The 15,822-nt window shown below is 42.6% G+C and overlaps 1 protein-coding gene across 1 annotated transcript; it reads left to right on the forward strand.

Annotated features, from left to right (window-relative positions):
* The first annotated feature begins 8,467 nt into the window (after nt 1-8,467).
* LOC127923477 (NLR family CARD domain-containing protein 3-like) lies at nt 8,468-14,370 on the forward strand. Its single transcript, XM_052507551.1, has 4 exons — nt 8,468-8,673; nt 11,704-12,020; nt 12,268-12,434; nt 12,566-14,370. Exons 2-4 carry the CDS (start codon nt 11,731-11,733, stop codon nt 14,368-14,370), a joined length of 2,262 nt encoding a protein of 753 aa, XP_052363511.1. The 5' UTR covers nt 8,468-8,673; nt 11,704-11,730.
* The last annotated feature ends 1,452 nt before the right edge of the window (nt 14,371-15,822 follow it).

The raw sequence follows: 15,822 nt of genomic DNA on the forward strand, positions 1-15,822 counted from the left end.
TTAATTCCTAGTCTGTGAGTCTGTCTGTCTATATTCCCAGTCTCTGTCTATATTAATTCCCAGTCTGTGTGTCTGTCTATATTAATTCCCAGTCTCTGTCTATATTAATTCCCAGTCTGTGTGTCTGTCTATATTAATTCCCAGTCTCTGTCTATATTAATTCCCAGTCTGTGTGTCTGTCTATATTAATTCCCAGTCTCTGTCTATATTAATTCCCAGTCTTTGTCTATATTAATTCCCAGTCTGTGTGTCTGTCTTAATTCCCAGTCTGCGTGTCTGTCTGTCTATATTCCCAGTCTCTGTCTATATTAATTCCCAGTCTGTGTGTCTATATTAATTCCCAGTCTGTCTGTCTATATTAATTCCCAGTCTGTCTGTCTATATTAACTCCCAGTCTGTGTGTCTGTCTGTCTATATTAACTCCCAGTCTGTCTGTCTATATTAACTCCCAGTCTGTGTGTCTGTCTGTCTATATTAATTCCCAGTCTGTGTGTCTATATTAATTCCCAGTCTGTGTGTCTGTCTGTCTATATTAACTCCCAGTCTGTCTGTCTATATTAACTCCCAGTCTGTGTGTCTGTCTGTCTATATTAATTCCCAGTCTGTGTGTCTGTCTGTCTATATTAACTCCCAGTCTATCTGTCTATATTAACTCCCAGTCTGTGTGTCTGTCTGTCTATATTAATTCCCAGTCTGTGTGTCTATATTAATTCCCAGTCTGTGTGTCTGTCTTAATTCCCAGTCTGCGTGTCTGTCTGTCTATATTCCCAGTCTCTGTCTATATTAATTCCCAGTCTCTGTCTATATTAATTCCCAGTCTCTGTCTATATTAATTCCCAGTCTGTGTGTCTATATTAATTCCCAGTCTGTCTGTCTATATTAATTCCCAGTCTGTGTGTCTGTCTGTCTATTAATTCCCAGTCTGCGTGTCTGTCTGTCTATATTCCCAGTCTGTGTGTCTGTCTCTCTATATTAACTCCCAGTCTGTCTGTCTATATTAACTCCCAGTCTGTGTGTCTGTCTGTCTATATTAATTCCCAGTCTGTCTGTCTATATTAATTCCCAGTCTGTGTGTCTGTCTATATTAATTCCCAGTCTGTGTGTCTGTCTATATTAATTCCCAGTCTGTCTGTCTATATTAATTCCCAGTCTGTCTGTCTATATTAACTCCCAGTCTGTCTGTCTATATTAATTCCCAGTCTGTCTGTCTATATTAACTCCCAGTCTGTGTGTCTGTCTGTCTATATTAATTCCCAGTCTGTCTGTCTATATTAACTCCCAGTCTGTCTGTCTATATTAATTCCCAGTCTGTCTGTCTATATTAACTCCCAGTCTGTGTGTCTGTCTGTCTATATTAATTCCCAGTCTGCGTGTCTGTCTGTCTATATTCCCAGTCTCTGTCTATATTAATTCCCAGTCTCTGTCTATATTAATTCCCAGTCTCTGTCTATATTAATTCCCAGTCTGTCTATATTAACTCCCAGTCTGTCTGTCTATATTAATTCCCAGTCTGTCTGTCTATATTAACTCCCAGTCTGTGTGTCTGTCTGTCTATATTAACTCCCAGTCTGTGTGTCTGTCTTAATTCCCAGTCTGCGTGTCTGTCTGTCTATATTCCCAGTCTCTGTCTATATTAATTCCCAGTCTCTGTCTATATTAATTCCCAGTCTGTGTGTCTATATTAATTCCCAGTCTGTCTGTCTGTCTATATTAATTCCCAGTCTGTGTGTCTGTCTGTCTATTAATTCCCAGTCTGCGTGTCTGTCTGTCTATATTCCCAGTCTGTGTGTCTGTCTCTCTATATTAACTCCCAGTCTGTCTGTCTATATTAACTCCCAGTCTGTGTGTCTGTCTATATTAATTCCCAGTCTGTCTGTCTATATTAATTCCCAGTCTGTGTGTCTGTCTATATTAATTCCCAGTCTGTGTGTCTGTCTATATTAATTCCCAGTCTGTCTGTCTATATTAATTCCCAGTCTGTCTGTCTATATTAACTCCCAGTCTGTCTGTCTATATTAATTCCCAGTCTGTCTATATTAACTCCCAGTCTGTGTGTCTGTCTGTCTATATTAACTCCCAGTCTGTCTGTCTATATTAACTCCCAGTCTGTCTGTCTATATTAACTCCCAGTCTGTGTGTCTGTCTATATTAACTCCCAGTCTGTCTGTCTATATTAACTCCCAGTCTGTCTGTCTATATTAACTCCCAGTCTGTCTGTCTATATTAACTCCCAGTCTGTCTGTCTATATTAACTCCCAGTCTGTCTGTCTATATTAACTCCCAGTCTGTCTGTCTATATTAACTCCCAGTCTGTCTGTCTATATTCCCAGTCTCTGTCTATATTAATTCCCAGTCTCTGTCTATATTAATTCCCAGTCTCTGTCTATATTAATTCCCAGTCTGTGTGTCTATATTAATTCCCAGTCTGTCTGTCTATATTAATTCCCAGTCTGTGTGTCTGTCTGTCTATTAATTCCCAGTCTGCGTGTCTGTCTGTCTATATTCCCAGTCTGTGTGTCTGTCTCTCTATATTAACTCCCAGTCTGTCTGTCTATATTAACTCCCAGTCTGTGTGTCTGTCTGTCTATATTAATTCCCAGTCTGTCTGTCTATATTAATTCCCAGTCTGTGTGTCTGTCTATATTAATTCCCAGTCTGTGTGTCTGTCTATATTAATTCCCAGTCTGTCTGTCTATATTAATTCCCAGTCTGTCTGTCTATATTAACTCCCAGTCTGTCTGTCTATATTAATTCCCAGTCTGTCTATATTAACTCCCAGTCTGTGTGTCTGTCTGTCTATATTAACTCCCAGTCTGTCTGTCTATATTAACTCCCAGTCTGTCTGTCTATATTAACTCCCAGTCTGTCTGTCTATATTAACTCCCAGTCTGTCTGTCTATATTAACTCCCAGTCTGTCTGTCTATATTAACTCCCAGTCTGTCTGTCTATATTAACTCCCAGTCTATCTGTCTATATTAACTCCCAGTCTGTGTGTCTGTCTGTCTATATTAATTCCCAGTCTGTGTGTCTATATTAATTCCCAGTCTGTGTGTCTGTCTTAATTCCCAGTCTGCGTGTCTGTCTGTCTATATTCCCAGTCTCTGTCTATATTAATTCCCAGTCTCTGTCTATATTAATTCCCAGTCTCTGTCTATATTAATTCCCAGTCTGTGTGTCTATATTAATTCCCAGTCTGTCTGTCTATATTAATTCCCAGTCTGTGTGTCTGTCTGTCTATTAATTCCCAGTCTGCGTGTCTGTCTGTCTATATTCCCAGTCTGTGTGTCTGTCTCTCTATATTAACTCCCAGTCTGTCTGTCTATATTAACTCCCAGTCTGTGTGTCTGTCTGTCTATATTAATTCCCAGTCTGTCTGTCTATATTAATTCCCAGTCTGTGTGTCTGTCTATATTAATTCCCAGTCTGTGTGTCTGTCTATATTAATTCCCAGTCTGTCTGTCTATATTAATTCCCAGTCTGTCTGTCTATATTAACTCCCAGTCTGTCTGTCTATATTAATTCCCAGTCTGTCTGTCTATATTAACTCCCAGTCTGTGTGTCTGTCTGTCTATATTAATTCCCAGTCTGTCTGTCTATATTAACTCCCAGTCTGTCTGTCTATATTAACTCCCAGTCTGTGTGTCTGTCTGTCTATATTAATTCCCAGTCTGCGTGTCTGTCTGTCTATATTCCCAGTCTCTGTCTATATTAATTCCCAGTCTCTGTCTATATTAATTCCCAGTCTCTGTCTATATTAATTCCCAGTCTGTCTATATTAACTCCCAGTCTGTCTGTCTATATTAATTCCCAGTCTGTCTGTCTATATTAACTCCCAGTCTGTGTGTCTGTCTGTCTATATTAACTCCCAGTCTGTGTGTCTGTCTTAATTCCCAGTCTGCGTGTCTGTCTGTCTATATTCCCAGTCTCTGTCTATATTAATTCCCAGTCTCTGTCTATATTAATTCCCAGTCTGTGTGTCTATATTAATTCCCAGTCTGTCTGTCTGTCTATATTAATTCCCAGTCTGTGTGTCTGTCTGTCTATTAATTCCCAGTCTGCGTGTCTGTCTGTCTATATTCCCAGTCTGTGTGTCTGTCTCTCTATATTAACTCCCAGTCTGTCTGTCTATATTAACTCCCAGTCTGTGTGTCTGTCTATATTAATTCCCAGTCTGTCTGTCTATATTAATTCCCAGTCTGTGTGTCTGTCTATATTAATTCCCAGTCTGTGTGTCTGTCTATATTAATTCCCAGTCTGTCTGTCTATATTAATTCCCAGTCTGTCTGTCTATATTAACTCCCAGTCTGTCTGTCTATATTAATTCCCAGTCTGTCTATATTAACTCCCAGTCTGTGTGTCTGTCTGTCTATATTAACTCCCAGTCTGTCTGTCTATATTAACTCCCAGTCTGTCTGTCTATATTAACTCCCAGTCTGTGTGTCTGTCTATATTAACTCCCAGTCTGTCTGTCTATATTAACTCCCTGTCTGTCTGTCTATATTAACTCCCAGTCTGTCTGTCTATATTAACTCCCAGTCTGTCTGTCTATATTAACTCCCAGTCTGTCTGTCTATATTAACTCCCAGTCTGTCTGTCTATATTAACTCCCAGTCTGTCTGTCTATATTCCCAGTCTCTGTCTATATTAATTCCCAGTCTCTGTCTATATTAATTCCCAGTCTCTGTCTATATTAATTCCCAGTCTGTGTGTCTATATTAATTCCCAGTCTGTCTGTCTATATTAATTCCCAGTCTGTGTGTCTGTCTGTCTATTAATTCCCAGTCTGCGTGTCTGTCTGTCTATATTCCCAGTCTGTGTGTCTGTCTCTCTATATTAACTCCCAGTCTGTCTGTCTATATTAACTCCCAGTCTGTGTGTCTGTCTGTCTATATTAATTCCCAGTCTGTCTGTCTATATTAATTCCCAGTCTGTGTGTCTGTCTATATTAATTCCCAGTCTGTGTGTCTGTCTATATTAATTCCCAGTCTGTCTGTCTATATTAATTCCCAGTCTGTCTGTCTATATTAACTCCCAGTCTGTCTGTCTATATTAATTCCCAGTCTGTCTATATTAACTCCCAGTCTGTGTGTCTGTCTGTCTATATTAACTCCCAGTCTGTCTGTCTATATTAACTCCCAGTCTGTCTGTCTATATTAACTCCCAGTCTGTCTGTCTATATTAACTCCCAGTCTGTCTGTCTATATTAACTCCCAGTCTGTCTGTCTATATTAACTCCCAGTCTGTCTGTCTATATTAACTCCCAGTCTGTCTGTCTATATTAACTCCCAGTCTGTGTGTCTGTCTATATTAACTCCCAGTCTGTCTGTCTATATTAACTCCCAGTCTGTCTGTCTATATTAACTCCCAGTCTGTCTGTCTATATTAACTCCCAGTCTGTCTGTCTATATTAATTCCCAGTCTGTCTGTCTATATTAACTCCCAGTCTGTGTGTCTGTCTGTCTATATTAATTCCCCGTCAGTCTGTCTATATTAACTCCCAGTCTGTCTGTCTATATTAACTCCCAGTCTGTGTGTCTGTCTATATTAACTCCCAGTCTGTCTGTCTATATTAACTCCCAGTCTGTGTGTCTGTCTATATTAACTCCCAGTCTGTCTGTCTATATTAACTCCCAGTCTGTCTGTCTATATTAATTCCCAGTCTGTCTGTCTATATTAACTCCCAGTCTGTGTGTCTGTCTGTCTATATTAATTCCCCGTCAGTCTGTCTATATTAACTCCCAGTCTGTCTGTCTATATTAACTCCCAGTCTGTGTGTCTGTCTATATTAACTCCCAGTCTGTCTGTCTATATTAACTCCCAGTCTGTCTGTCTATATTAACTCCCAGTCTGTCTGTCTATATTAATTCCCAGTCTGTCTGTCTATATTAACTCCCAGTCTGTGTGTCTGTCTGTCTATATTAACTCCCAGTCTGTCTGTCTATATTAACTCCCAGTCTGTCTGTCTATATTAACTCCCAGTCTGTGTGTCTGTCTATATTAACTCCCAGTCTGTCTGTCTATATTAACTCCCAGTCTGTCTGTCTATATTAATTCCCAGTCTGTCTGTCTATATTAACTCCCAGTCTGTGTGTCTGTCTGTCTATATTAATTCCCCGTCAGTCTGTCTATATTAACTCCCAGTCTGTGTGTCTGTCTGTCTATATTAATTCCCAGTCTGTCTGTCTATATTAACTCCCAGTCTGTCTGTCTATATTAATTCCCAGTCTGTCTGTCTATATTAACTCCCAGTCTGTCTGTCTATATTAATTCCCCGTCTGTCTGTCTATATTAACTCCCAGTCTGTGTGTCTGTCTGTCTATATTAATTCCCAGTCTGTCTATATTAACTCCCAGTCTGTCTGTCTATATTAATTCCCAGTCTGTATAGAGCTCCGTCCAGAATTCTCTGCACAACTGGCCTGCCATGCAGACTATTCCAGGGACCCGTTGGTCTTCATGCAGATACAGTCCCAGTGATGTTGAAGATCACAGATGATCTCATTGAGAAGGTGGATGTTGGTAATGTTCAGTTGAGAATCTGGTTGACTGGATTACTGTAAAAGTACTATGAGACATTTTTAAAGGGGCTATAGAATAACTATCTTTAAAGTAATGACTCGGTACGTTGGTTATAAGATTACAGCGTATTTTAATAACACTTCACGTTACATTTGACCACTTTTAGATTCTATAAAATAATAAAAGAAAGTTGCTAGCGAACGCTACGCTTATCACTCGTCACTTGCTCATAAGTGGAGAATTTTCGTTCTCACTTCCACTTCCTGTCGCAAAGCATTCTGGTAATTGAAGTCTAAGACGCAATATGCCGAAATAGCTCCATCATCGCATGACTGCTAATGATGGTTCGTCTAAACGAGTCATGTATAGTGTAGAGAATCATTGTACGATCTGAACCACTGAAATATATTTTCATTAACTAATTTTGTATTATTTTTTTTCCAGCTGTTTGAAGCTGGTGTATAAAACCGAGAGTAATAAAAAGATGTCTACATTTACGGACGGGAAGCATTGGAAATGGCTTTTCACATCAGACTTGCTTTCAACCAGAAGACACATCTATGACTCACGTGAATTTTGGTCGGGTCGCCGACAAAGTTACATATTGCACTTTTAATTAGTTCGTGAGGAAGAGAACTCCAGACCGATATTGAGAAATGAATTTGTCAAATTACCTGGGTGTCATGGATGTTGGAAATGTTAAATGTACAATTGGGTATCTAGTGGACTAGATTACTGTGAAGTTCCATGGCTGTGTTTACACAGGGAGCCCAATTCTAATATTTTTTCTTCTTCACTCATTGGTCTTTTGACCAATCAGAGAAGATCTGATGTGATTAGGCAAAAAGACCAATTAGTGGGAAAAAAATATCAGAATTGGGCTGCCTGTGTAAACACAGCCTAGAAAACATTTTTGAATCACATTATTCTAGGTGAAATAGGCCCCCAGACACCACAGGAGGCTGTGTGAAGGGAGAAAGGATGATAGAAATGTCTGGAATGGTGTGAAAGGATATATCTAATGTGTTTGATTCCATTAATTATGTCCTCCCCACCTGTTGTACAGCTGATGTAGGCCTACAAAAATTAACTAATTTGAATGAAGTTATTCTAGATCCGCCTTTTTCAAACCTCTCCTAATGAACTCTATCATTTTTTTCTTTATTTAACTTGGCAAGTCAGTTAAGAACAAATTCTTATTTTCAATGACGGACTAGGAACAGTGGGTTAACTGCCTGTTCAGGGGCAGAACCACAGATTTGTACCATGTCAGCTCGGGGGTTTGAACTTGAAACCTTCCAGTTACTAGTCCAACACTAGGCTACGCTGCCGCCCCATCATCAAGCCACAGATTATTTGAATCAGGTGTGTTAGTAGTAGGGCTATTTTATAATACTTTTATGAAAATGTTTGTGTCTACATGCCCATGGACTACAGTTGAAAGCTAGCTAGCTGGCTAAATCTGACACATTTACAGAAACGTTGATTTATGTACAGCATCTCTTGTCAAAGACATTCTCAATAAATGGAATGTGTTTATGTGAGTTGGTCTTTAATACGTGTGATTAGTTCAATGTAACGTCATATTGTAATCAGTTTGTTTGGGGTTGTTTTGCAGAATCATTGTATATCGTTGGCTCAGTTGGTAGAGCATGGCGCTTGTAACGCCAGGGTAGTGGGTTCGATTCCCGGGACCACCCATACGTAGAATGTATGCACACATGACTGTAAGTCGCTTTGGATAAAAGCGTCAGCTAAATGGCATATATTATTATTATTATAAGAGCGTCTGCTAAATGACTTAAATGTAAATGTAACCCATCCTATCATGTTACCACAACACAGATATGACCGTAAAAGCGTCCTTCTGCCAAACCTTGTTGTCACTCTGCCCTCCGCTGGTAGCACTGAAAAACATCACCCAATCAAATCCTGAAATAAAATATAAAATCCGCTTTTACCAGACACACTTCATGCAGGTGTTCAGCCCATAGAATATGAATGTATGAAGACGTTATATGACATACATATGAACATCATATCATTTTTAAAACCGATATACGTGTTGAACGCGTCGACTGTGTTGAAATGGGAAGTAAAAGCCTACATTTTATAAGGAAGTAGAGAAGTAACGGTCGAAGAAACATGTTTGAGGTTTGTAGCCTTTTACAATTTAATATAGAAAAGTGTTTGAGAAGTTAGACTATTCTAGAGAGAGGTGATTTGTGAAGTTATTACAATACTGATTTCAACTTTCAAGAATAATATTGATTAGCCTAATTTAATGTTGTGATGTTAAAGGCTCTGAGGTAGGGAGTTGTTGTTATAGGCGATTGGTTGCACATTATCGTGATTTGCTATCCGCGTGATCCCCAACACCGTCAACATGCATCGGAATTGTGTAAATCTGTCGCTAAAGAAACTAGTCCGTCTCGTCAAATCGGCAAAGTAAAAGTCACGTGCAACAATTGGCACATTAAAAACGATGTAAATGTTGACTAAATCAGGGTTTTCAAAAAGTCGGTCCGCCCACCCTACCGTTTTGCAACGGGTTGGTGAGGTTTACACTAATGAATACACACCCCAGTCCTGGATCTATCAAACGTACTTGTTTTAATGTTAAATGATGAGACGGAGGCATTGACGCGAGAAACCAGTCTTGTTCAGGTCGTTGCAATCACTACATCCGGGTATCTCAAACACACCGGTAAAAACACGAGTTGCAGTAATTAACCTGTACCACCAGATGGCATCACTGTGCCATTTTACACCGATAAATAGTACTTGCCAGACGAACCAATTATTCCATATTTGGACATTTTCCTGCATAACGAAGCAATGCGTGTCACCTTATAGGCAACTACTAAACCGTAACAAGAACCTATGGAGTCTAGACTAGCTGTTGTTATGGAGTCAGGGGATCCAACCAGGTAGACTAGCTGTTGTTATGGAGTCAGGGGATCCATCCAGATACACTAACTGTTGTTATGGAGTCAGGGGATCCAACCAGGTAGACTAACTGTTGTTATGGAGTCAGGGGATCCAACCAGGTAGACTAGCTGTTGTTATGGAGTCAGGGGATCCAACCAGGTAGACTAGCTGTTGTTATGGGGTCAGGGGATCCAACCAGGTAGACTAGCTGTTGTTATGGAGTCAGGGGATCCAACCAGGTAGACTAGCTGTTGTTATGGAGTCAGGGGATCCATCCAGATACACTAACTGTTGTTATGGAGTCAGGGGATCCAACCAGGTAGACTAGCTGTTGTTATGGAGTCAGGGGATCCAACCAGGTAGACTAGCTGTTGTTATGGAGTCCGGGGATCCAACCAGGTAGACTAGCTGTTGTTATGGAGTCAGGGGATCCATCCAGATACACTAACTGTTGTTATGGAGTCAGGGGATCCAACCAGGTAGACTAGCTGTTGTTATGGAGTCAGGGGATCCAACCAGGTAGACTAGCTGTTGTTATGGAGTCCGGGGATCCAACCAGGTAGACTAGCTGTTGTTATGGAGTCAGGGGATCCAACCAGGTAGACTAGCTGTTGTTATGGAGTCAGGGGATCCAACCAGGTAGACTAGCTGTTGTTATGGAGTCCGGGGATCCAACCAGGTAGACTAGCTGTTGTTATGGAGTCAGGGGATCCAACCAGGTAGACTAGCTGTTGTTATGGAGTCAGGGGATCCAACCAGGTAGACTAGCTGTTGTTATGGGGTCAGGGGATCCAACCAGGTAGACTAGCTGTTGTTATGGAGTCAGGGGATCCAACCAGGTAGACTAGCTGTTGTTATGGGGTCAGGGGATCCAACCAGGTAGACTAGCTGTTGTTATGGAGTCAGGGGATCCAACCAGGTAGACTAGCTGTTGTTATGGAGTCAGGGGATCCATCCAGATACACTAACTGTTGTTATGGAGTCAGGGGATCCAACCAGGTAGACTAGCTGTTGTTATGGAGTCAGGGGATCCAACCAGGTAGACTAGCTGTTGTTATGGAGTCCGGGGATCCAACCAGGTAGACTAGCTGTTGTTATGGAGTCAGGGGATCCAACCAGGTAGACTAGCTGTTGTTATGGAGTCAGGGGATCCAACCAGGTAGACTAGCTGTTGTTATGGAGTCCGGGGATCCAACCAGGTAGACTAGCTGTTGTTATGGAGTCAGGGGATCCAACCAGGTAGACTAGCTGTTGTTATGGTGTCAGGGGATCCAACCAGGTAGACTAGCTGTTGTTATGGTGTCAGGGGATCCAACCAGGTAGACTAGCTGTTGTTATTGAGTCAGCTAGTGGGGATCCAAATCAAATTAATAATTTTGGACTGTGTATGTTTAAATGCAACAAGAAGTATCTGAATCAAATCAAATGTATTTATAAAGCCCTTCGTACATCAGCTGATATCTCAAAGTGCTGTACAGAAACCCCGCCTAAAACCCCAAACAGCAAGCAATTCAGGTGTAGAAGCATGGTGGCTAGAGGAACCAGGCTATGTGGGGTGGCCAGTCCTCTTCTGGCTGTGCCGGGTGGAGATTATAACAGAACATGGCCAAGATGTTCAAATGTTCATAAATTACCAGCATGGTCGAATAATAATAAGGCAGAACAGTTGAAACTGGAGCAGCACGGTCCTAGGGCTCAGGTTCTCCGAGAGAGAGAAAGAAAGAGAGAATTAGAGAGAGCATATGTGGGGTGGCCAGTCCTCTTCTGGCTGTGCCGGGTGGAGATTATAACAGAACATGGCCAAGATGTTCAAATGTTCATAAATGACCAGCATGGTCGAATAATAGTAAGGCAGAACAGTTGAAACTGGAGCAGCAGCATGGCCAGGTGGACTGGGGACAGCAAGGAGTCATCATGTCAGGTAGTCCTGGGGCATGGTCCTAGGGCTCAGGTCAGTTGAAACTGGAGCAGCAGCATGGCCAGGTGGACTGGGGACAGCAAGGAGTCATCATGTCAGGTAGTCCTGGGGCATGGTCCTAGGGCTCAGGTCCTCCGAGAGAGAGAAAGAAAGAGAGAAGGAGAGAATTAGAGAACGCACACTTAGATTCACACAGGATACCGAATAGAACAGGAGAAGTACTCCAGATATAACAAACTGACCCTAGCCCCCCGACACATAAACTACTGCAGCATAAATACTGGAGGTTCTTCAATGTTCAGAAATATTGACTGTTCTGTTATTTCTTATTGTAGCTGAGTGAGCTGTGACTTACTTCTAAAATGAGTCTCTCTGAGGAGAGAGAGGAGGAGACCACTGCCTCTAAAATGAGTCTCTCTGGGGAGAGAGAGGAGGAGAACACTGCCTCTAAAATGAGTCTCTCTGGGGAGAGAGAGGAGGAGACCACTGCCTCTAAAATGAGTCTCTCTCGGGAGAGAGAGGAGGAGAACACTGCCTCTAAAATGAGTCTCTCTGGGGAGAGAGAGGAGGGGACCATTGCCTCTAAAATGAGTCTCTCTGGGGAAAGAGAGACCACTGCCACTAAAATGACTCAAGACACCAGTTCTAAGAGGTAAGAGATTAATTGCAAAATATACAGTTCTCTTATATCAAACTAATGAAAAGTGTTCCCAAATTACATAAAATGTAGGCCTATATCATTAATTTAAAAGGCCAAAAAGGGATTTACCAATTGCAGACTGTAGTTTTATAAAGAAACATCAGGACTTCTAGAAGTTCCACTATACTGTTGTTAAAATGAAGTAGATGAGGTATTGATGTGATATTGATGAGGTGATCTGTCTCCCTGTTTTGTTCAGTGTCCAGAAGCCCAGAGCAGAGTCACCTACAACCAGCCTGCTATCAATGAGGAGTGATCAGCCACCTGCATTCAGCCAGGAACCATTACCAGATGACAATAAGGAAGTGGAGAGTTTGGACAGTGAGGATGCATTAAAGATCACACACAACCTTCTGGACAGAAGAAGTAAGACTGTGTTTCATACAATATTACAAAGTTGGGTACACACACACACACACACACACACACAAACACAAACACAAACACAAACACAAACAAACAAACAAACAGTGACAAATCTCATTGTTTTCCTACAGGTCAAACTCTGCTGACAGTCCAACAAGACATTAAGGCTAAACTGAAACACTGGTATCAACACATATCTGAAGGAATTGGACACCATGGAAACCAAAGTCTGTTCAAGGACATCTACACAGAGCTCTACATCACAGAGGGTGGAAGTGGAGGGCTCAATAATGAACATGAGGTTAGACAGATGGAGATGGCATCCAAGAAACAAACCACAGAAGAGACACCAATCAAATGCAACGACATCTTCAAGCCTTTACCCGGACAAGACAAACCAATCAGAACTGTGCTGACAAAAGGAATCGCTGGCATTGGAAAAACAGTCTCTGTGCAGAAGGTCGTCCTTGACTGGGCAGAGGGAAAAGCAAATCAGGACGTTCATTTCATGTTTCCTCTTCCTTTCCGTGATCTGAACCTGAAAAAGGACCAATACAGTCTGATGCAACTTCTTTCCCACTACTTCCCAGAAATGAAAGAGATTGACAGCATTGAAGATGGTGAAACCAAAACTGATTTCATTTTGGATGGTCTGGATGAGTGTCGACTTCCTCTAGACTACAAAAACAATGAGAAGTGCTCTGATGTCACGAAGCCAACCTCAGTGGACGTGCTACTGACAAACCTCATCGAGGGGAATCTGCTTCCCTCTGCTCTCCTCTGGATAACCACACGGCCCGCAGCAGCCAATCAGATCCCTCCTGAGTGTGTTGACCAAGTGACAGAGGTACGAGGGTTCAATGATCCACAGAAGGAGGAGTACTTCAGGAAGAAAATCACAGATCAGAAACTGGCCAATGAAATCATCAAACACATGAAGACGTCAAGGAGCCTCCAGATCATGTGCCACATCCCGGTCTTCTGTTGGATATCAGCCACTGTCCTTGAGACGATGCTGAAAGTGGCAGAGAAGAATGAAGTCCCCAAAACTCTGACCCAGATGTGCTCACACTTCATGCTCATCCAAATCATTGTGAAGAACAGGAAGTACAACAAAGCCACAGAGACAAACCCGAAGGAACTGTCTCAGTCAGACAAAGAGATGATCCTGAAACTGGCAAAGCTGGCTTTCCAACAGCTGCAGAAGGGCAACCTGATCTTCTATGAGGAGGACCTGAGAGACTGTGGCCTTGATGTCACAGAGGCATCAGAGTACTCAGCATTGTGTACAGAGATCTTTAAAGAAGAATCTGGGCTGTACCAAGAGAAGGTCTACAGCTTTGTGCATCTGAGCATTCAGGAGTTTCTAGCAGCAGTGCATGCTTTAGAATCTTGTCTGGACAAGAAGGAAAATGTTTTCTCCTCCACGAGTGATGATGAAAAGAAGGAGTCAATCCAGTTGTCTGACTTACACAGGAGAGCAGTGGACCAGGCCTTGAAGAGTGAGAATGGACACCTGGACCTGTTCCTCCGCTTCCTTCTGGGTCTCTCGCTGGAGTCCAATCAGAATCTGTTACGAGGCCTTCTGACACAGACAGGAAGTACAACACAGAGCCATAAGAAAACAATTAAGAGAACAGTCAGGTACCTTTCAGACAAGATCAAGTACGAATCCTCACCAGAAAGGATCATCAACTTGTTCCACTGTCTGAATGAACTTGGTGCCAACTCTCTAGTTGAAGACATGCAGACCTCCCTGCGATCAGGAACTCTTTCAGAAACAAGACTAAAACCTGACCAATGTTCAGCCCTGGCCTACCTGTTACTGATGTCAGAGGAGGTGCTGGAGGAGTTTGACCTGAAGACGTACAACACATCAGAGAAAGGTTATCAGAGGTTGCTGCCGGTCGTGAAAACCTGCAAGAGAGCACTGTAAGTTCTGTTATTGAGTTGATGTTTACAGTATCATTATAATGAAGGCGTTGTACACTGCTCAAAAAATAAAGGGAACACTAAAATAACACATCCTAGATCTGAATGAATTAAATATTCTTATTAAACTCTTTTCTTTACATAGTTGAATGTGCTGACAACAAAATCACACAAAAATTACCAATGGAAATCAAATTTATCAACCCATGGATGTCTGGATTTGGAGTCACACTCAAAATTAAAGTGGAAAACCACACTACAGGCTGATCCAACTTTGATGTAATGTCCTTAAAACAAGTCAAAATGAGGCTCAGTAGTGTGTGTGGCCTCCACGTGCCTGTATGACCTCCCTACAACGCCCGGGCATGCTCCTGATGAGGTGGCGGATGGTCTCCTGAGGGATCTCCTCCCAGACCTGGACTAAAGCATCCGCCAACTCCTGGACAGTCTGTGGTGCAACGTGACGTTGGTGGATGGAGCGAGACATGATGTCCCAGATGTGCTCAATTGGATTCAGGTCTGGGGAACGGGCGGGCCAGTCCATAGCATCAATGCCATTCCTTTTGCAGGAACTGCTGACACACTCCAGCAAAATGAGGTCTAGCATTGTCTTGCATTAGGAGGAACCAAGGGCCAACCGCACCAGCATATGGTCTCACAAGGGGTCTGAGGATCTCATCTCGGTAACTAATGGCAGTCAGGCTACCTCTGGCGAGCACATGGAGGGCTGTGCGGCCACCCAGAGAAATGCCACACCATGACTGACTCATCGCCAAACCGGTCATGCTGGAGGATGTTGCAGGCAGCAGAACGTTCTCCACGGCGTCTCCAGACTCTGTCACGTCTGTCACGTGCTCAGTGTGAACCTGCTTTCATCTGTGGAGAGCACAGGGCGCCAGTGGCGAATTTGCCAATCTTGGTGTTCTCTGGCAAATGCCAAACGTCCTGCACAGTGTTGGGCTGTAAGCACAACCCCCACCTGTGGACGTCGGGCCCTCATACCACCCTCATGGAGTCTGTTTCTGACCGTTTGAGCAGACACATGCACATTTGTGGCCTTCTGGAGGTCATTTTGCAGAGCTCTGGCAGTGCTCCTCCTGCTCCTCCTTGCACAAAGGCGGAGGTAGCGGTCCTGCTGCTGGGTTGTTGCCCTCCTACGGCCTCCTCCACATCTCCTGATGTACTGGCCTGTCTCCTGGTAGCGCCTCCATGCTCTGGACACTACGCTGACAGACACAGCAAACCTTCTTGCCACAGCTCGCATTGATGTGCCATCCTGGATGAGCTGCACTATCTGAGCCACTTGTGTGGGTTGTAGACTCCGTCTCATGCTACCACTAGAGTGAAAGCACCGCCAGCATTCAAAAGTGACCAAAACATCAGCCAAGAAGCATAGGAACTGAGAAGTGGTCTGTGATCGCCACCTGCAGAACCAACTCCTTTATTGGGGGTGTCT

The sequence above is a fragment of the Oncorhynchus keta genome, unplaced genomic scaffold (assembly GCF_023373465.1).
Source record: "Oncorhynchus keta strain PuntledgeMale-10-30-2019 unplaced genomic scaffold, Oket_V2 Un_contig_2990_pilon_pilon, whole genome shotgun sequence".
NCBI lineage: Eukaryota > Metazoa > Chordata > Actinopteri > Salmoniformes > Salmonidae > Oncorhynchus > Oncorhynchus keta.

What these genes read in the sequence shown, in the direction of transcription:
- LOC127923477 (XM_052507551.1), top strand. Translation starts at nt 11,731, where the DNA reads ATGAGTCTCTCTGAGGAGAGAGAGGAGGAGACCACTGCCTCTAAAATG. An exon ending in CAAGACACCAGTTCTAAGAG is followed by an intron (nt 12,021 to 12,267) that starts GTAAGAGATTAA and finishes TGTTTTGTTCAG; the next exon opens with TGTCCAGAAGCCCAGAGCAG. An exon ending in CAACCTTCTGGACAGAAGAA is followed by an intron (nt 12,435 to 12,565) that starts GTAAGACTGTGT and finishes GTTTTCCTACAG; the next exon opens with GTCAAACTCTGCTGACAGTC.